The 21,486-nt window shown below is 43.9% G+C and overlaps 1 protein-coding gene across 4 annotated transcripts in view; it reads left to right on the top strand.

The window, feature by feature from the left end:
* Window positions 1-21,151, top strand: part of LOC102820569 (serine/threonine-protein kinase Sgk1-like) — a 211,846-nt gene extending 190,695 nt beyond the window's left edge. Inside the window, exons 1-12 of one of the 4 annotated variants that reach the window (XM_006834649.1) lie at window positions 12,081-12,197; window positions 15,404-15,479; window positions 15,887-15,962; window positions 16,659-16,763; window positions 16,875-16,958; window positions 17,078-17,209; window positions 17,476-17,588; window positions 17,916-18,039; window positions 18,210-18,305; window positions 18,948-19,103; window positions 19,213-19,302; window positions 19,939-20,263. In XM_006834649.1, coding sequence (XP_006834712.1) covers window positions 12,164-12,197; window positions 15,404-15,479; window positions 15,887-15,962; window positions 16,659-16,763; window positions 16,875-16,958; window positions 17,078-17,209; window positions 17,476-17,588; window positions 17,916-18,039; window positions 18,210-18,305; window positions 18,948-19,103; window positions 19,213-19,302; window positions 19,939-20,106 — 1,254 coding nt within the window. In that variant the 5' untranslated portion in view covers window positions 12,081-12,163 and the 3' untranslated portion in view covers window positions 20,107-20,263. Of the gene's footprint in view, window positions 1-12,080; window positions 12,198-13,899; window positions 14,349-15,186; window positions 15,269-15,403; window positions 15,480-15,886; window positions 15,963-16,658; window positions 16,764-16,874; window positions 16,959-17,077; window positions 17,210-17,475; window positions 17,589-17,915; window positions 18,040-18,209; window positions 18,306-18,947; window positions 19,104-19,212; window positions 19,303-19,938 lie in introns of those variants that run through there. The other 3 variants (XM_006834646.1, XM_006834648.1, XM_006834645.1) reach the window with 3 other exon arrangements.
* The last annotated feature ends 335 nt before the right edge of the window (window positions 21,152-21,486 follow it).

Consider the following 21,486-nt stretch of genomic DNA (forward strand, 5'->3'; position numbering starts at 1 on the left):
CTTTACCAAGCATGATGGCCTTCTCCAGGGACTGGTCCCTCCTAACAATATGTCCGTAGTATGAAAGTCAAATTCTGGCCATCTTGGCTTCTAAGGAGCATTTCGGTTGCACATCTTTCAACACAGATTTGGTTGTTTTTCTGGCCATCCACGGTACTTTCAATATTCTTCTCCAACAACATATCTCAAATTTATCAATTCTTCTACAGTCTTCCTTATTCATTGTCCAACTTTCATATGCATATAAGGAGATTGTAAATACCCTGGCTTAGGTCAGGCCCACCTCAGTCCCCACAATGACATCTTTGCTCTTGAACACTTTAAAGAGGTTTTGTGCAGCAGATTTGCCTAATGCAACACATCATTTGATTTCTTGGTTCTTTCTCCCATGAGTGTTGATAGTGGATCCAAGCAAAATGAAGTCTTTGATAACTTCAATCTTTTCCCCATTTATCATGATGTTATTTTTTGGTACCATGGTGAGGATTTTTGTTTTCTTTACAAGGGTTAAGTATGGGTTGAGATGGCTTGAGGTGCAACCCATACTGAAAGCTGTGGTCTTTGATTTTATCAGTATTAAGTCCTCTTTGCTTCCAGCAAGCAAAGTTCTTTCGTCTGCATATCACAGGTTGTTAATGAGTCTTCCTGCAATCCAGATGCCATATTCTTCTTCATATAATCTCACTTCTCAGATTATTGGATCAGCACATAGATTGAATAAGTATGTTGAAAGAATAGAACCCTAGCACACACTTCCTGATTTTAAACTATTCAGCGTCCCCTTTTTCAGCTTGAATGACTGCCTATTGGTCTATGTACAGGTTCCTCATGAGCAAAACGAAGTGTTCCAGAGTACATAGTCTCCATACATAGTGTCCATAACTTGTCATGCTCCATACAAATCTAAAGCCTTTGCATTGTCAATAAAGCACAGGAGTGCTGGTGTGGCTCTGTGGAATAAAGTACTGGACTGCAAGGTCAGTGTGAACCACAAGGTCGGTGGTTCAAACTCACCAGCCACATCTCAGAAACAGGGTCACTATGAGTCAGAAATGACTCGACAGCACTAAAGAACAACCACAAACACATTCTTTTGAGTCCTGGAGTGTCACTGTAGGATAAACACTGGATTGCTAACCACAAAGTCAGTAGTTCAAACCCAGAAGCCACTCCTTGGAAATCCTATAAGGGTCACTATGCTTTGGAATAACTTGACAGTACTTACCAACAACAGCAACCATGTTCTTTAAACTCTAAAGGAAGCGTCAACTACAGTGCTGCAGTCATGAAGGGAGCAGGACAGAGAGCCTTCTGCTGGAAGCGGAGCCTAGTGGAATTCTTATTTTTAGATTCAATCTTTTTAGCCAGCAAAGAATTTGGAGGTAAAGGAGAATTAGGGAGGAAAGTTAAAAGGAAAGGGAAAAAAAAAGATGTGATTTTCTCATCCCTTGGAAAATATTCTGCGGTCATTAGAACCTCAGGTTATGATGGCATCTCTGCAAACTGGGGAAAAGTGCATGTGGTCATCTTCCTAATAACTTGACTCTGAATTTGCCAAAGTATTAGTTGGATGTTGTCTGTAGAAAAGAGCATCTACCTTAGTTTTCTAGGAAACAAAAAAATATCACTCAATATGATTGCATAATGCTCCCATTGGACTAAAAGAATAGTTTCAATTTCAAATTCTTCAGTGCATATCTTTTATAATCTAGTCCCTTAGTGTTGGTAGCATGTTGCTATTGCTGTGAGGTGTTGTTAAGTCAGTTCATATTCATGGAGACTCTATGCACAATAGAATGAAATACTGCCATGTTCTACCCCAGCCTCACAATTGGTACATTTGAGCCCATTGTTTTTGCCACGGTGTCAATCCATCTCATTGGAGCTGGGGGATTTGTTTTTTTTTTTTTTCACTGACCCTCCACTTTACCAAGCATTGATGTCCTTCTGCAGGGAGAGTATGAAATATATAATGAAATAGTTAAACATGATTGTGTTGCTGTTTGTAAGGTCACTGCTGGGGGTATACCCAAGATAGACTGAGGGAACTAAATTTGATTAAGAACCAATCATGTGTCTAGTCACACACAAGGGGAAAATATATTAAGACATTCCATTTATTGAATAGTATTTATTAAGCACCTTCTGTATACCAGGCACTGCCCTGGGCATCGGGGATATAATACAGATCATATTATTGTCTCACAGGGATGACTTTCTATTGGAAAGACACAAAATCTGATAATATAACAGACATGCAGATATGAAAATAAGGTAGGTGAAAAAGGCTGGCGAGCTTTAGGCTTGATGTGTATGTGGGGTTTACTCTGGTATCTGAGTGGTCAGGAGGGAGCAGCCATATAAGCATCAGGAGGAAGGCATCCCGTATGGAGGGAAATGTCCCAAGGCAGACATAAATTTGGCCAGCGAAGGGAACAGAGCAAGCCCAGATGGCAGGACCCTGACAGGCGGGGGGAATCAGGAAGGGAGAAGGCTGCAGAGGCAGTCAGGGGTCTGCAGTGAGAGTTTTAGGCAGGTGAGAAATGTGAATTGTGTTGTCTTCAAGAATTTCAGGGTCTCTAGAGTCATCTGAGATTTAAGTAACTTAGAGCGAGAAATTCTTGACAGGGAGGAGGGGAAGACAGATGGTTCTAGAGGATTAGTTGGGTATGTGGCATTATTTGAAGCCACATGAGGCAGCTCTAGACATCCAAAATTTTCTTTGGGATTTATTTTCTCTCAGATATGATAGAATTGCATAATATTAGGAGCAGGAGACATTTGATCTAAGTTCTTTGAATGGCATTAAGGCTCAGCTTCACAGTTTGTTGTATCGTAGTGGTTTGTGTGTTGCTGTGACGCTGGAAGTTATTTCAAACAGCAGCATTTTTTTAAAAGTTTTATTGTGAATTATGTGATAGTTTGCATGGGAGAACATTAGCTTTACATTCTTCATAGGATGAATAGAAAGCCTACCCCCCAGTCATCAGTACACAGTCCCTCTCTCTCTCTGTGTCTAGAGTCCCCAGCCACTCCATCTCTCCATGTCATCGTCTCTGCCTCCATCTCTGGCATCACTGTTTCTTTGGGTAGGGTCCCGTACTCTGCTCTTCTCCCTTGATGGTCCCAGGGGCCTCTGCTCCTTTCCAACCCTCACAGTCAGTCCTGATAGCAATTATTCACTATTGTACCACATGAGTCCTATCCCCATCTCCTTTCATCAGCCCCACCCAGAAAGATTGGATACTACTCTGTGGAGATTCTACCTCCTACGCACCCTCTGGATCTAGGCTCCCTCTTGAAAGCTTGTAAGCCAGTCACTTCTTGCCTTTGTAGCCCTCCCTCCCCCCACTTTGGGTAGTCAATGTCCAAGTTGCCCATCCCTGTGTACTCTGTGTATGAAGGGCGTGGGAATGATACTTGCTTTAAAGATTTGCTCCCTCTTTTGAGCTACTGCAACCATAGGTGTAGGTCAGGCTCATCAAATTGTATCAGACTACTCACTTTTTCCACTTGTTTCTTCTTCTAGTTGAGTTGTGATCATCCAGCCATTAAAGCCAGCTCAAGTGAGCATTACCTGCAAGTGTGGGTGTTTTTGTGCATATGCCTGCTCTTCTTATCAAACAGCAGCATTTTGAATGCCAGCAGGATCTCCAGCAGGTGCCAGTGAATCTTCTGACCTAAGACAGACTACACAGAAGGCCCAACCATCTACTCCTGAGAAATAGCCAGTGAACATCCTATGGATCACAACAGCATTGTCCAGTCTCTTGCTTCATCAGAAGCAATCAACAGCTAGAGAAGGACGTCATATTTGGTGAAGTAGAGAGCTGTGAGGACACGGGAGACCCTTGGTGAGATGAATTGGCACAGAGGCTGTAGCAATGGACTCAACCATGCCAACCAGTGATGGTGAAATTGGCACAGGACCAGGCAATATTTTACTCAGTTGTGCATAGCACCCCCATGAAACACAGACTCAGCTGGCTCTACAGCAGCTAACAACAAAAAAGCCGTAGCTGAGCTCTAGGAAAAATATATCTGTAAAGATACATTTGCTTTGGAGAAAGTACTGTTCAACTTAAGCAAAATCAACATAGCCCGTGGCGTCCCTGAGTGTAATAACATTACCCATCTTCGGCATCCTTGTTAGACCCAGGGCTTAGCCCACGTCTAGCACTAAGTGAAGTCAGAATGATTAAACATCACAGACATCATTATCAGTCAGAGCGTATTCCTCTTCCCATGCCTGAAGGATAAGCTGATTGGCCTAGAAAGCTGCCCTTTTGCTCAACTCCACCCTCGCAATAGGCTCATTGTTACATTCTGTTGTTTCTCTTCCACCTTGGCTTAGCTTTTGGCTTATTCCCCACCTTTTCATCCTAAGCTTCAGACACTCAGTATGCATTGTGTTATCATCGCATTTAGTTCTTTGATACAACAAATTCTGGAGCATTGTCCATGGGGAGATGTTTGAAGAACAATGTAGATCATCTTTTCTGGCCTAAAATTTCCATTACGCGAACGTCCCTCTGAGCCACCAGATAAAGTCACCCATGCTGTTTATGCCCTTTAGGCACAGGACAGATCCATTCGACTCCATTCCCTGCATTGTTTGGATTTGTTGTGTGGTGTGCTAAGTTGTGATGTGTGCAGGGCGGGTTGGTGACCACAGGTACATCACAGTTTGTATGTAAGATTTGAACCTGATGGGGGCTCTAACTAAATACTGTACTTCAGTTGTCTTCATAATTTGTGGGAGGTAAGGATGGGAAAACCTGTAGAGCCAGAAATTTATGGGACTGCCTTTGTTTCCCGGTCTCGCAGTTTTCCGGCTTTAACAGGGAGCAGTTTTACCCCTTCTCTATCACTTTCTATTAATGGGAAATAATTGTTTTCTTTTGCTGACCGGTTTCTGCCTTACACAGGTTTCACTGTATTAGTATCTATTTATCTACTGGATTCCTAGTGTGGCGCTGTAGGATAAGCACTGGACTGCAAGCTCAGTTTGAAACTGCAAGGTCGGTAGTTCAAACTCACCTGTTGCTCCTCACAAACCCTATACAAAGTCGCTGTGAGTTGGACCTGACTCAAGAGCACTTACCAACAACAACAATTTATCTGTCAGTTTGTCATACTGTGGTAGCTTGTATGTTATTATGAAGCTGGAAGCTATGCCATGGGTATTTTAAATACCATCAGAGTCACCCAGGGTGAGCAAGTGAACTTCCACATGAAGACAGAGTAAGAAAAAAGGCCTGGTGATCAAGTTCAGAAAATTAGCCAATGAAAATCCTGTGGATCACAATAGAATTGTGCCCAGTACGTGCTGGAAGATGAGACCCCTAGGTTAGAAGACCCAACATCATAGCTGTAAAAATAAACTAAAAATATCCATGATCATGAAGATGGCATAGGATCAAGCAGCGTTTTATAGTTACACGTAAGGTAGCCATGAATCACTCGAAGCTGATCCACTGGCAGTTAACAAATTATTACTTATCCCCTTTATCCAGAAAACTGACAAGATTAAAGTTTTTGAGGATACATTGTTGTCTAAGACGTCACAGCTCCTGGGACTGAGTTGTAGCAAAACAAAGCATGCTGCAAAGAGTTCTGACGTCAGCATATTGCTGGCACCCTTGAGCTGGCTGTAGAAAATGATGTAACCATGTGTGAAGTTTAAATTTGGGATTGAAAGCAAAAGAAAGAGCACAAACTGCTTTATATTAAAATGCTGTGAATTGACGGTCTGCCTGCCATTCCTGTCCCTGGTTCTTCCACACTGGCTTCCGTTACATTGTTCTTATTTTGCTACTGCAATTGTAGGTAGAGTTTACAGGAAACAGACCTAGGGGATGGTGGGTAAACCCTGAGCGTCCATTGCTTTTCACCAGACTGGTCAGAAATGACATAGACTTGGGTTTACATTGGACAAATTCAAGCTTTCAGGTTTCACTTTAATTTGACAAAAGTCTCCAGTTAGAAACCCAGCCTCTATTTACTATTTACTCTGCCTACCCTTTGTTGTTGCTGCTGTAAAATGAGTCAAGTTCATTCTGACTCATAGCAACCCAGTTTAGGGTTTCCAAAGAGTGGCTGGTTGGATTGAACCACTTTGTGGTTAGCAGTCCAGTGCTTACCCTACATTGTCACATCAGGGCCCTTTATTTACTATTGGTGTTTTGTAAATAATATGGGGGAGGGTGTAAAAAAAAAGAACCCTTGTATCATCCTTATGTAGTTGCAACTCAGAAATGTATTTCAAGAAGGATTTGGGCTGCAAAGGAATTCTGTCCAATGCTGTCTGAACTGAGAGGTTGGGTTGATGGTCTTGTAAGGAAGTAGCCCCTCAGGTCAGTTTCGTCTTCCGCAAAGAGAAGGGGACCGACTGAGCTAAAGCTAAATGAAGTAAGGAGACCCTCAGCTAAAGTTCTCTTGCCCAGTCCTTGCCACAATTCCTGACATTTCATCATCACTATTTAATATTTTTAGTTGACCATTGGCCTTTGAAAATATAAATACCTAAAAATAAAGCTACGTAGTAACCTATAAAGCCTTTAGTAGGTCTATTGCTTCCTTTGGAGTCCTGGTGTGGCATTGTAAGATAAACACTGGACTGCTAACTGCAAGGTAGGTGGTTCAAAACCACCAGCTACTCCTTGGAAACCCTATACAGGGTCACTATAGGTCAGAACCAACTCGGCAGCACTTAACAACAATTGTCTCTTTGAATTTAGAAACTCATAGATACTATTGAATTTTGACATAAAAATTGCTTCAACTTACTCTTTCATGCAAACCAGTGTATTAATTTTTTAATTATATAGACAATTTCCTGAACTTCACTTTTCCAGTTCTTCCTGAGAACCAAGCATAAAGCTATCAATGTGCTATACCTTACCATTCATAGTTTCTTCTAGTTGACAGTTACTGTTGTTATTTATTTTTCACTGAATTGTGCTCAATTAGACATTGACAACATTCCAAAGATGGAGAAAAGGCGAGTTCTCAGTCTCTCATATGCCATTGGTTTATTGCTACCTGGATCCCCATTCCTATAACTATCAAGAGATACCAAGGGTCTGCCCAAAAAACTTTGATTTATCCCCTGAGTGAAATTAAAAATATATTACAAAACCATGCCCACCACCTTTCTTATGGGCTGCCTTTCTAGAGGGATGAGTATAGATCACTAGGGTCATTTCCTCTTGCCTAAGGCTGGGTTTTCTAGAAAGTAAAACCAGTGAAACACATATATGCATATTTAGAGAGAGAGAAGTTGATTATCAAGGAAATAGCTTACAGGTGTAGAATTCCAAGTCTTCACATGTCCATCATATTGGGAGCAGGCCACACCCCCCAAGGAAGCATCCCTTCAATTGATTGGCTGCTCATAGCCACTCATCACTGAGTTAACTATGTCTGTATCAATTAGGTTTCATCACCATGGGAATGAGCACATCTCAACTGTTAAAAGTCTAGAAATCCTGGCCTTGTCAAGTTCACGGGGAACCCTAACCAGTACACCTCTGAAAAGAATGCTGAGACATAGCTATTTTCCTAAACTTTCAACCATCTTCCAACTACACTTTGTTGTGGTTGCTAAGTGTGATCAAGTCAGATCCCGACTCAAAGCAACTCTGTATAGAGTTTCCAAGGAGTGACTGTTGAATTTGAACCGCCGATATTGCGGTTCAAACTGACCTTGAGGTCCAGTGCATTATCCCACAGTGCCACACTAGGACTCCTCTCACTACATAAGCTTCCTCATTCCATCTTCCTACGCCTCCTTATAGGTGAGATATTGGTGATTCAGTGGTAGAATTCTCACCTTTTATGTGGGAGATCTGGGTTTGATTCCTGGCCAGATCACCTCATGCATAGCTAACAGCTGTCCATCAGTGGAGGCTTGCCTGTTGCTGTAATGGTGACCAGGTTTCAGCGGAGCTTCCAGACTAAAGCGGGCCAGAAAGAAAGACTTATGACATATGTCTGAAAATCAGCCAGTGAAAACAACAGAACACTGTTTGATTTGCAACATGTGTTGTGTATGGGGTCAACATGAAGTCAGGGGCCCAACTTGATGGCAACTATCAATAGCAACACCTCCTTGTATGTTTGTGAATGTAAACTAGTTCATTTTAATGAGCTAGGGACAGTAATAATAATAAAGAAAATATCCCTTTACTATCAATCACATTTTAGTATGAATTAACTTTCCAAGATACATTAAAATGTGTCACATTAAAAACTTTTGTAGATTTCCCTTTGTGGTTTTTAGATCTTTTTATAATTGAGTTCAGTTGAGTTCAATCTACCTGTTGTTGTTGTTGTTGTTATGTGCCATGGAGTTGGTTCCGACTCATATCAACCTCGTACAGGGTTTCTGAGGCTGTAAATCTTTACGGGAGCAGAAAGCCTCATCATTCTACCACAGAACAGCTGGTAGTTTCGAACTGCTGACCGTGAGATTAGCAGCCCGATTCATAACCACTACACTATCAGAGCTCCTTTCAATCTACCTGAGCAAGGCTAAATTCTCACGTGCCCCTTCCTGTGCGAGTTCATTTTTATCACTGTATCTCCCACATCTAGCCCTGTGTCCAGTGCAGAGTTCCATGAGAACCTGTTCGTGAATAGGTCAATGAACTCCAACCATGCCTTGTGCTACATCGGACACATAAGCATCTCTGAAGGCTAATAATTGGTACTTCTTTAAATGGATATATTTTTAAAGATATTGTTGTTTGTTGTTATTAAGTGCCGTCGAGTCGGATCCGACCCATAGCGACCCTAAACAGAGTTTCCGAGGAGCGACTGGTGAACTTGAACTACCGACCTTGCAGTTCAAACGGCTCTGCAGTCTGGCGCATTAACCCACAACACCACACTTAATTCGCTATTTATTGGGGTCGGGGGTAGGAAGTAGAAAGGCAGAGGCATATCAGCTAGGATTTAGGACTTTTTTTCTTATTTAACTTGAAATTGTTGTTGTCCTACTTCAGCAGGGCTAGGACCATATATATTTTGCCTTCATAATAAGGTCTAAGTAAGAATCAATATCCAAATTTCCCACAAAGATGCAGCATAGCGTCTTAGAATTTTTACTCATCCTGTTTCTTCTGCTTAAAGTGACTTAACTCTTATCTACTTATGTGTTTTTTCCAGGATAGCATTTCTTTTTCTCTTTCCAGCTCTTTTTTTAAAAAAACACTCAGGCATATATAATAATTTACACCATCAAAAGGCACAGTCAGCCTCCTGGCTGCCATCTCTTAGTTCCTCTCTTCCCATGAATCCAGGATAGCATTTCTTGATGGAGACTGTCCTGAACAATTCCAGACTTGCTTCTCTGCCCCAAGTGAAAAATTCCTCTCTGTGAAGTAAGTGCTTAGACCCCTGTTTTAACATTCATCATCTCAAAAGGAGCCTTGGTGGTATAGTAGGTTATATGTAGGGCTGCTAGCATTGAGGTCAGCATTGAGGTCAGCAGTTCAAATGCACCAGTCACTCCTCAAGAGAAAGGTGAGACTGTGATGCTATATGGCTTCAGGAATCCCAGGATGCCTTTCTAGTCTATCCTCTAGGGTTTTGATGAGTCAGAACCAACTCAATGGCAGTGGATTTGGGGCACATGTATCAAAGTCTATGTGTATACCTTCCAAGTTAGAACAAAAAGTTCTGTAAAGTCAGATAACTGCGTTCATCGTATTTGTGACCCTTGAGCTTAACGTTTCTACTTGCTTAATAAGTGCTGCCATGGAAGGAAGAAAGGAAGGACAAGATGAATGAATAGTAGTTAAAAGCTCAGCTGCTAACTGAAAGATTGGTGGCTCAAATCCATCAGCCACTCCCAGAGAGCAAGATGTGGCAGTTTGCTTCTCTAAAGATTGTTGTTGTTGCTGTTGTCAAGAGCCATCAAGTCAGCTTCAACTCATAGTAATCCTGTGTAGACTGTCCAAGTAGCAACTGGTGGGTTTGAACGGACAACCTTGTAGTTAGCAGTTCAATACTTAGCTTATCCTACAGCAGCACACCACTGCTGTTAAATTGATTTATATATATATATATAATCCACTGCTGTTAAATTGATTAATATATATATATATATAAAATCCACTGCTGTTAAATTGATTCCAACTGGACTCCATGTATTACAGAATAGATCTGCTGCATAGGGTTTTCAAGTCTGTATGACTTGGACTCAATTCGATGACAGTAGATTTCAAGTTTGGTTGGTTTTTGTTTGTTTGTTTTTTGGCAAAGCAGATCGCCAGGTCGTTCTTCCAGATCTCCGGTTGTTATTGTTAAATGCCCTTAAGTCAGTTCTGACTCATAGTGACCCTGTATAGTGTTTCCAAAGAGCTCATGCTGGGATTGAACCATCAGCCTCGTGGTTAGCTGCCCAATGCTTATCCTACAGTGCCATACCAAGACTACAGGACCCTACTGGATGGGTTCAAACTATCAACTTTAAGGTTGTGGTGGTGGTGGTTATGTGCTGTGGAGTTGGTTCCGACTCATAGTGACCCTGTACAGGGTTTCTGAGGCTGTAAATCTACGGGAGCAGAAAGCCTCATCTTTCTCCCATGAAACTGCTGGTAGTTTCGAACTGCTGTCCCTGAGGCTAGCAGCCCAATTCGTAACCACTATGCTACCACAGCTCTTTGAGCACAAACCATTTACAGTACTCTGGGACCTGGGACCTCCTAGTGGTTAAGTGCTGTCGAGTGTGTTCCAACATAAGTAAGTGCTTATACGAATATTTTCAAAATAGCTCCGCAAGTATGCTGAGAAATAGTTGTAATTTGCTTTGAAAACCTTTGAGATAAATGGGAAGGCATTGCTTATGAAAACTTTCAATTCAGTATCTGTAGACCCCTATTTGTTGTTGCTGTTGATAGGCATAAAGTCCACCATTAAGAAAGCATAAAGTAGAAAAGAAGTGCTAAAAGCAAGTATTAAAATAATTCATAATAAAACTACACTGGAAAATATTCTGCAAACTTTTCATTTCCATTTCAGAGTTTGCATTGCAGTCTTACCTGTACTGAGAGGCAACATGAGAAAATTGGTTTAGGGAGAGAGGGAGGAAATTAGCCTCTCTCTTATCAAGCTAACTGTATTTTCTATGACTGCACAAGGTGTTGTAGAGAAATTATTTGGAACTGATTAAACCTCAGGAGAGAGGGGGAAGGGAAAGACGCATTCGGGACTCATTCTTCTAGAGAACGCGAGCGCCCCCTAGGATGCATTTACCTGCAGTTTGGTGACGCAACTCGGGCCACGCTGCCACAAGGGAGTAAGGGGGAAGGGGCCGGATTCCTCCCTGTAGGAGGACTATCTGGACCAAAGAAAGAGGCTGGCGACGGGAAGGAAGCACGGTTCAAGCGTTTGAATAGCGGACACAGTGCAACTAAAGTCTGTACAGTGTTAGAGGCGCGCGTCGCTCACCGTTTCCCCCGTCCTCCTCCCCCAAATACACCCCGCCGCCGTGTGTCACCTTCCTGTTCGGAAGTCTTAATAGGTTGCTGGGACAGAACTGGGGGCGCCTGCTCCACCCAGCAGGTATCCGGTTGGATGAAAAGCCAGTCTCAACAACTTGATTCCCTCTGTTAAATGATAAGTTTAGTAGACCATCCGTCTCCAAGTGCTGAGCATTTGGGTAGGGGGAGGAAGAGCACATCTGACGTTCCTTTTCGGTTCCGACCACAAATCATATGGTTGTGCCTCATCTCTACTCCACTTACAGCCCTCGAACTGAAATTTCCCATTCCTCCCCAAATGCATGCCCCCCGAGCTTCTTTGAGAAAATGAAGCCTATGCATGTGTTTTGAATTTTTTCTGGACTGATTTGTGATGATAATCAGTCAAGTTACATTTTTTGCATGTCTTTCTGGGGGTGTAATAAACCGAGGACACTGATGACTGTAATTTTCTGGGTGGTGTTGCAATGGGGGGAGGGGGTAAGTGGCCCAGTATTGAACTTTGCAGCTTGATCCTTTCCTGTCTGCGATTGCATTTCTATAAAGTTGGGTTAGTAGCAACAGGGACGGCCACAGGCAGCTCTGACACAGAGCAGGGAGGCTACCAGCGCCTTAACTCTGCCTCAAACCTCCTGAAAGGTAATCCTTAACTCATATCCTGGGTGACCTGAAGAATGAAAGAAGAGGCTATAAAATCTCCTTTAAGAGGTTTGTCTGCTTTTATTACTATAATTTGGATGGGGTGGTAAACAAAGATGCCCCCAGAGGAGCTGGGTAGGCCTGACTCCGGAAAGCAAGAGCTGGGGTGCAGATAGGGTCTTTGATGGAAGGTTCCTTAGTCAAACATTTAAAAACAAAACTTAGTGCACCCGTTGGTGTTTTGGGACAATCTAAGCAACATTTGCTCTAAAAAGGAAAGGAGCCAAGTGAGGGAGCAGGGCTGAGCTAGCTGAATGGTAGAACATGGGATATGGGGGCATTGGAGATAATGCAGGTTAATGCACTGCACTGCAAAGTCGGTATGAACCACAACATCAGCGGTTCAAGCTCACCAGCCACTCCTTGGAAACTCTATACAGGGTTGCTATGGGTTGGAACCCACTTGACAGCACTTAACAACACTATGTGAAATGGGGGAGAAAGATGACTTTGTGCTCCTGCAAAGATCTAAGCCTTGGAAACCCTGTACAAGGTGACTATGAGTCTGAACCAACTAGATGGTACCTAAAAACAATTATATGAAAAATCCATGTGAGAGGAAGTAGAAATGGGCTGGTGACAGTAAATTGGAGTTTCCTAACCTTGCTTTGGGTTGACACATTGGTTTCAGGCTAAGTGTTGTTTTAAGCGTGGGTGCTGAACAAAATTTCCCAGCCAGTCTCTAGGAGAAAGGACCTGTGTTCCCTTTCCCAGTTGGGGACTGTTTTAATAACTGAGCAAACCAAGAAACAGTTGAGGTTGGAGATCGTATTAGGGCAAATGAGATGGTAGTTCTCTGCCCAGGACCAAGGAAAAGGCGCTTCACATGCTATTTCTGGTTGGACTGTTAGCATTTTGGAGTGTGTCAGACCCAGACGGCAACCCTAAGATGGCAGGTCCTTGGCAGCTAGGGGTCACGGCAGGGCAGCCACCGCAGACAGCATCAGGGAGCGCCAGGTGCCAGGACCCAGAGAATATTAGTAACTTGTAGCTGGCCCGGGATCGTGGCTTGCAGTCTCCCTGCCCAGGCTAGGCTGGCTTAGGTTCCTGGGCCAGTGGTCAGAGAGCAGCTCTTAGCAACGGGGTTACTGGAAGGCACTGCCTTTACTGCTCTGCAGAACCTGGCCGCAGCCTGCTGCCCTCCTTCCTTTGTTTACAGGACCGGAGCCATTCATCTAATCGTTTATGAGTCAACTTGTTGTTAAATGCCTTGGACTCGTAAAGAGTCTATGTAGGGATTCCAAGGAGGGGCTAGTGAGTTTGAACCGCCGCCCTTGCGGTTCAGTGTTTATCCTACAGGGCTACACGAGGACTTCATGAGTCCACTAGTCTCGGTTGCTATCGGATTTGAGAGAATGCTGGGTCTGCCCTGAAATAAACTGAAGGAGGGGCAGGGGAGATAAGGGCCGAGTAAGGAATTCCGGGACAATGTAATGTGACCTTGCAGAGTTTTCGGGAGAGGAGGAGGGGTCCGGGAGAGGAGGAGGGGAATCTAGCCGGGCTACCAAGATAGCTCCGGGGGGGCCCGAGCCCTGAAAGGCCCGCATCTCCTTGAGGTCACTCGAGGTCCCCTGAGCCAAGCCACCGCTCCTTAACTTGCCACTTCCTCACGTCTTCTTGGCATGGCGGGGATTAAAAATGCAAGGGAAAAAATTACATGCGGAACGGACAAAATGTTCTCAGAGATTACTTGAGGAAAAAAGTGAAATGAAGATTGGATTTTTTCTTTTTATCCCTTTAGTGCAGACGCGAATTTTCTTTCCGCCCCCTTCCCTCCACATTCCTGACCTCTCCCTCCCCCTTCCCTCTTTTTTTCCTTCCTTCCTCTTCTTCCAAGTTCTGGGATTTTTCAGCCTTGGCTTTGGCCAAAAGCACAAAAAGGCGTTTTCGGAAGCGACTCGGCCGTGCACAAGGGTCATTTGTTTGTTTTGGGACTTTGGGCAGGAAATCTCGCTTTGCCTGAGTCACTGCGGCTCCTTCAAGGAAACGTCAGTGTTCGCTGCGCTCCTTGTAGCCCACCGCACGGCCAGGCGACCGTGTCCATGGGGGAGATGCAGGGCGCGCTGACCCGGGCCCGGCTCGAGTCGCTACTCCGACCCCGCCACAAAAAGAGGGCCGAGGCACAGAAAAGGAGCGAGTCCTTCTTGCTGAGCGGACTGGGTAAGCGCCGAGACCCGCTCGCCGGGGATGTTCGCGAGCCCTCCGCGAGGGGTTCCGCTCAGCTGGGGTGCACGGATCGGGCGAGAGGGGCTGACTTTTATCTCTGCTGCTGCTGTTTGAGAGTGAGGAGGGGCGAGGTCAGGAGGAGGGCGGCGTGCGCGGGGAGGACTGCCAGGCACCCTGGCCCCTTCTTGACCCCGGAGATAAGGCGCGCCGGCCGCCCTCCCTTGCTGCCGCCTGCGCCCGTGCGATAACCCCGCTGGAGGCGCGCGGCTCAGGGAGATTCCTCCGTGGGCGAGCCGGCCCGGGGGGCTCCCGCTGCAGGAGCAGCCCGAGAGTGAACGTAAGCTGCGGGCGGGAGGAACCGACCGGGGACAAAGCCACCCCGGCTCTGTACACCGGGCGGAAAGCGCCTGGGCGCCGCGACTCATTTCCTTGCACAGCGGGCTGCAAGAGAAGGGTGGAAAATTACCCTCTACTTACTATCCCTCCTCGCCCCTCTGCGGGCGGTTTCCCTCGCTCCCACCCGAAGCTGAGGGAGACCGACAGCGGCCCAGTGTCGGACCCTCCAGAGCGGTCAGGATGCCCCCACGTCCCCACTAGGGGTCCTCCCCACCCCCTTCAACCCCAGGCGCCGAGTTGCACCGCCCACTAGGCAGAGTAGCTGGAGCTTCGCTTCGCGGGGGGGCGGGGGCGGGGGCGGGGCCAGTCGGCGCCGCAGCTTCCTAGTCCCGCGGGCTCCGCCTCCTGGGCTCAGCCTTTATAAGCCGGCGGCGCAGCCCGGGCCCAGTCGTGAATGAGTTCGTCTCCTGTCCTCAGCGACTCCTTCTACTCTCTCTGCGATATGACTGTGAAAACCGAGGCTGCTAGAGGCACCCTCACCTACTCCAAAATGAGGGGAATGGTAGCAATTCTCATCGGTGAGTGTAGGACTTCGAAGACATCTAGGTTCTACGAAATGGAATTTTTTTTAAGGTCCGGAATCAGATTACTGTGTGTGGCGTCGTATATCATGAAGTCGTCTTAAACGTTTATTTCTTCTCTTTAATTCACAGCATTCATGAAACAGAGAAGAATGGGTCTGAACGACTTTATTCAGAAGATTGCCAACAACTCCTATGCTTGCAAACAGTAAGTTGGAGGGGTTTGAGGAAACAAAACATTTGCTAACAGTAAAGACTCAATCTCATTAGTATGTTGATAAGCAAGTCAACGTAGGGAGAATCTTTTTTCTCTTTTATTTTAAATTTGCTTTAAATAAACATAATGGAAGGAAATTAATTTACTGATTTGGCTTGTTTTGGACATGAAAGATACATTTTTCATGTTTACCTAATTTACGCCCTTCTTCCAGAAAAGCATCCTTAATTTCTGTATTTTACAGGGCTTATTATTTTATTTAGCTTTTTATTTTTTTAAACTGAGTTACTGAGTTTTTTAGAGCACTTTGAATTCTGGGGAAATTTGAGTCTGACTGTTGATATTAACGCGCCCCCTGGTGGCGAGTCACTTGAACCTAACCTGTTTATTCTCTGCAGCCCTGAAGTCCAGTCGATTTTGAAAATCTCTCAGCCTCAAGAGCCTGAGCTTATGAATGCCAACCCTTCTCCGCCGGTAAGTATTTTCTATTTGTGATGCATCTTGGAGTAAAATTGTGAATGAGTAACAAGTATTCCTACATCATGAATTAAAATAGCATTTCTAGAAATTAGTACCTAGGTTGGAATGCCTTAAGTCTTGGGATAGCAAGTGACCTAAGTAAGCATTGAGTCTGGGAAATATTTTAAGAGGCATATGTCATAAATTTTTCTAAATTTCAGAAATTTTTAAATTTAAAAAATTGAGTCTGGGGAACATTTTAAGAGGCATATTTCATAATTTTTTCCAAATTTCATAAAAATTTTCTTTGCTTATGATGAATTCCCATACACCCATATGAAATACTGATTTGTATGGATGAAAAGTTAGCTTTGAATATATTGTGTTGTTAAGTGCCGTCCACACATTTACCATTCATAGGGTTTCCGAGGCTGAAAATCTTAGTGGGAACACAAAGCTTCATCTTTCTCCCGTGGAGAGTCTGGTGGACTCAAACCATGGATCTTGTAGTTTGCAGTCCAGTGCTTATCATATAGAGCCATCACACTTCTTAAATATATTATAGATGATATACAAATGCATAGATAGATACATGGTTACTTGCCTCAGTCACTGGTAGATGGGAGTCAACGTTTGCACTGCATGTAGTTTTATCATCTCTACAGCTTTATTGAAACTAGAATATTAAAAGAAGTTTTTCCTCCTCCCCAGCCAAGTCCTTCTCAGCAGATCAACCTTGGCCCATCGTCTAATCCTCATGCAAAGCCATCGGACTTTCACTTCTTGAAAGTAATTGGGAAAGGCAGTTTTGGAAAGGTAATTGCAAACACGAAAACCTCCTTCGTATTGAAGCCTTTCGTGCATTTTCCAATCTACTTTCTTCCTGAATATGGACAGCTAAATGATGTTTTGATGTTGAAATTTCAGGTTCTTCTAGCAAGACACAAGGCAGAAGAAGCATTCTATGCAGTCAAAGTTTTACAGAAGAAAGCGATCCTGAAAAAGAAGGAGGTATGAGATGTGCTCAGTGGGTTGGGTTGGAGGTGGAGACTCATAAAATGGTTTTCCCCTTGGATTTTTGGTGCCCACTTGAGATTTGCCACTGAAATGGTCTTTTTTTTTTTTTCTAGGAGAAGCATATTATGTCTGAGCGGAATGTTCTACTGAAGAATGTGAAGCACCCTTTCTTGGTGGGCCTCCACTTCTCTTTCCAGACTGCTGACAAGCTGTACTTTGTCCTAGACTACATTAATGGTGGCGAGGTGAGCAGTGGAAAGAGGAAGTAACCCTGGGCTGACTGTATAAAGCACATGTTTAAATTGAGAAGAAGGTTTTCCAAAGACATCTAAGGGGAAAAGTTACCAGAATTAGCGTTAGCATTTCCTCTAACCTGCCAGGCATCCAATAGTTAACACTATTGAGGGGCACTAGAGCAACTGTTGTCTTTAGTTGTATAGGGCAGGACTAATGAAAGGCATTGTTAACAGGCTTTAGCAACCCGGCTTAGCATTGTTTTGTCTCCTTGCAGTTGTTCTACCATCTCCAGAGGGAGCGCTGCTTCCTGGAACCTCGGGCTCGTTTCTATGCTGCTGAAATAGCCAGTGCCTTGGGTTACCTGCACTCTCTGAACATTGTTTATAGGTGAGCAGACCGCTCTAAGTGTACCTTCCTGAGTGGAAGGGAGACAAGGCCCTTGCCTTTGATGAAGCTGTAAAATAACCTGTTTCTATGCAGTTTGGTCCCTAGCATGTGAACTGCTTTGACTGGCCACTAGGAATTGGGCCACCTCACTCAGATTGTACCTAATCAGAGTTGATTTCCTCAACAAGGACTCCCATTTATATTCAGTGTACAGCTGTAATGAATGTAAAATGCTTCCAATACCCTAACAGTTATGCTTGCAAAGGATTTTTAATGATGTGAAATGAAAACTTAATCCATTTTTTGTTTTTGGTTCTTTTTTTACAGAGACTTAAAACCAGAGAATATTTTGCTAGATTCCCAGGGACACATTGTCCTAACTGACTTTGGGCTTTGCAAGGAGAACATTGAACACAACGGCACGACATCTACCTTCTGTGGCACACCTGAGGTAAGAGCCCTCTTCTTTGGTCCAGGTGTACCCCCTACCATAGTATAAACTGGCTTTATACCCTCCCAAGTTGACCCTCACCAAGATTCTCTCAGCCCCATCAAAGTCCAGGCCTGGCTTGGCATTTCTTGAACTCGTGGTCTGAGCTCCATTTTTCTCATCTTTTTCAGTATCTGGCACCGGAAGTGCTACATAAGCAGCCTTACGACAGGACGGTGGACTGGTGGTGCCTGGGGGCCGTTTTATATGAGATGCTGTATGGTTTGGTGAGTAGTCCGTCGGGAATCTGGACCCTGCCCCTGATTTGTTGATCCTCCCTAGAGCATTGTCTGCCTGCATTCCAGAGTGATCAGGCATGTAGAATGCACTGTAGCCTTGCCCTGTCAGTAAGCGCAAGCGTACTGAGCACTGAGGAGAGAAACATGTTGGTCATTTTTTAAGTGTTTCAAAGTAAAATCTTAACTAGTGGACTTGTCTTTTATCAATTCACATTTTATTCAGATGAGAGGGTGTTAGGAAAAAATGTGTTTTATTCACTTACACCTCCTTATAGAGGTTGCAAGTAGAATAGTGGGTTATGAGTTGAGCTACTAATTACAAGGTCAGCAGTTCAAATCTACCAGCTGCTCCATGGGGAGAGTGATGAGACTTTCTGCTCTGGGAAAGATCTACAATCTCAGAAACCCTGTACAGGGTCACTGTGAGTCAGAACCGACTCCATGACACACAACCAATATTGCCACCAAAGGGGTTGCAAAAGAGACTTAAAAATTAAGGGCAAAGTAAAAAATAACAAGGAAGAAGTTCTTCTTCTCAAATCCAACTTAAATCTTTTACCGTATTGATTTGGTGTGTTATAGAAAACTTTCAATCCAAGTACTAAGGGAGTTTTTCCTTTCCTCTTTCAGCCTCCTTTTTACAGCCGAAACACCGCTGAGATGTATGACAACATTCTGAACAAGCCCCTCCAGCTGAAACCTAATATCACCAATTCTGCACGTCACCTCCTGGAGGGCCTTCTGCAGAAGGACAGGACTAAGAGGCTCGGTGCCAAGGATGACTTTGTGAGTTGGGACGTTTGACCCTGTTCTCGTGGGCTGTCTGGAGAAGTACATTTGACCACCCTGATAGAATTGCACCTGTCTAAATTCATCTTGTGCTTCTTCTCAACAGATGGAGATTAAAAGTCATGTCTTCTTTTCCCTAATTAACTGGGAAGATCTCATTAATAAGAAGATGACTCCACCTTTTAACCCCAATGTGGTAAGTATCTCTCTCTTCTAAGTACAGCCAGACACAAAGGACATTTCTTTCTAAAGTCAGAGTTGGTGAGGGTGGGGGTCCCCCCCAGGGGGTTAATCAGTACATGTTTTATTCTTGGAACCATTAGTTTCTCCACTGGACGGAAAAAAAGTGTCATAGCCAAAAGCACATACTTTTGATACATTTATCAAGTAGAGGCCAAAAAAAAAAAAGTTAACATTAACAGGGGTTTTGTAGAGGTCACTGACTGGGTAGTACAGTTTGTCTTCAACGACTAATCTGAAGCGTGGCACTGTAGACCCACGGAAGAAAGTCCTGGTGACCTCCTGTAAAGTTTACAACTGAGATTACCCACTGATTGGAGCAGTTCTGCTTTGTAGCCACACATGGGGTTGTCATGAGTCAAATTCAACTTGATGGCAACAGGTTTAGGTTTAGGGGGTTGTGTGCTTGAAATAGTTGATTCTTGGAGTTTCCACTTAGTGTCCTAAAGATTTGAGTTCTCTTACATAAAGCAGTCAGGAGTCAGAATTGATGGGAGAGCAGCTGTTGTTTTTCCAAATATAAAGTCTAAACCAGGCTTTCCCTGTCCTGTGTCCAGTCTGACAGTGTGTGTTCTTTTCTGTCCTGTAACAGAGCGGGCCCAGTGACCTGCGGCATTTTGATCCTGAGTTTACTGAAGAGCCCGTCCCCAACTCCATTGGCAGGTCCCCTGACAGTATCCTCATCACAGCCAGTGTCAAAGAGGCTGCCGAGGCGTTTCTGGGCTTCTCATACGCACCTCCCATGGACTCTTTCCTCTGAACAGTCCAGAGGTTACTTGTGAAGGATTTCATGTGTGTTTCTAAATGTTTAGTAAGCGTTTTGGTGGAGCTGCCAGCTGACAGGACATCTTCAAAGAGAATTTGCACATCTCTGGAAGCTGGGCAATCTTCATTGCACACTGTCTGCTGGAAGCTTTCGGAAGAGCACATCCTCCTTGGAGTGGGCTCATGAGGCCGTCACTTATCTTCTTCCTTCCAACATGGTGCTAACTCTGAAATGAGCATTCGGGTGCCGCCTCAGACAGATGCAGTGGTTGGTTCTAAGGAAGACACTGTTCTAGAAGCATCTGAGGAAGGTCTGTCTGGGCTGTGAGGCTGTGATGATGATGAAATGTGCCTTTTCTGATGAGATCATGTTCGCTCCAAAGCTTTGCCTATTGCAGAGTTCCAGTTCTTCCTTTCTCATGGGTTTGCTGTGTGAGCAGTGGTATGTGTGCTTGATCACAGATGGGTTGCGTTATAAGCATCAATGTGACACTTGCAGGACACTACAACGTGAGACATTGTTTGTTTCTTCCATATTTGGAAGATAAATTTATGTGTAGACTGTTGGGGTGTTTTTTTTTTTTTTGGTAAAATATACTTAATAACTAAAATTTATTGAAACGGTCTTGCAATGACTTGTACCCAGATGCTTAGAGAAAGCATTGCTGCTACAGATATTTCTATTTTTAGAAAGGTTTTTATGGACCAATGCCCCAGTTGTCAGAGCTGTTGGTGTTTCATTGTTTAAAATGTCACCTGTAAAATGGGCATTATTTATGGTTTTTTGTTTTTTGTTTTTTTTTTTTTTTGCATTCCTGATAATTGTATGTGTTGTATAAAGAAAAGTCTGTACATTGAGTTATAACACTAGTATATTTAAACTTACAGGCTTTATTTGTAATGTAAACCACCATTTTAATGTACTGTAATTAACATGGTTATAATATGTACAATCTTTACTTCTCCCCTGCCACACAACTTTTTTTGTGTGTGATGAACCAGTTTTGGTTTGCAATAAAACCTTGAAAAATATTTACAAAGTGGTGTCCTATGTCATTTTACATACAGACATATGTCCATCAGAGATGTTGTGGGTTCAGTTCCAGACCACTTCAACAAAACAAAACACAATAAAACAAGTCACACATGTTTTGGTTTCCCAGTGCATAAAAACTAGTTAGCTTGTACTGCGCTGTAATCTATAAAGACTTCTGGTAACACTGGAATGAACATTGGACTTTTAGCCGCAAGGTCGGCAGTTCAAGCACACCAACCACTCTGTGGGAGAAAGATGAGACTTTCTCCCATAAAGACTTACAGCCTCGGAAACCCTGTAGAGGAGGGTCACTGTGAGTCAGAATTGACTTGATGGCAG

Source organism: Chrysochloris asiatica, unplaced genomic scaffold (genome assembly GCF_000296735.1).
Source record: "Chrysochloris asiatica unplaced genomic scaffold, ChrAsi1.0 scaffold00013, whole genome shotgun sequence".
NCBI lineage: Eukaryota > Metazoa > Chordata > Mammalia > Afrosoricida > Chrysochloridae > Chrysochloris > Chrysochloris asiatica.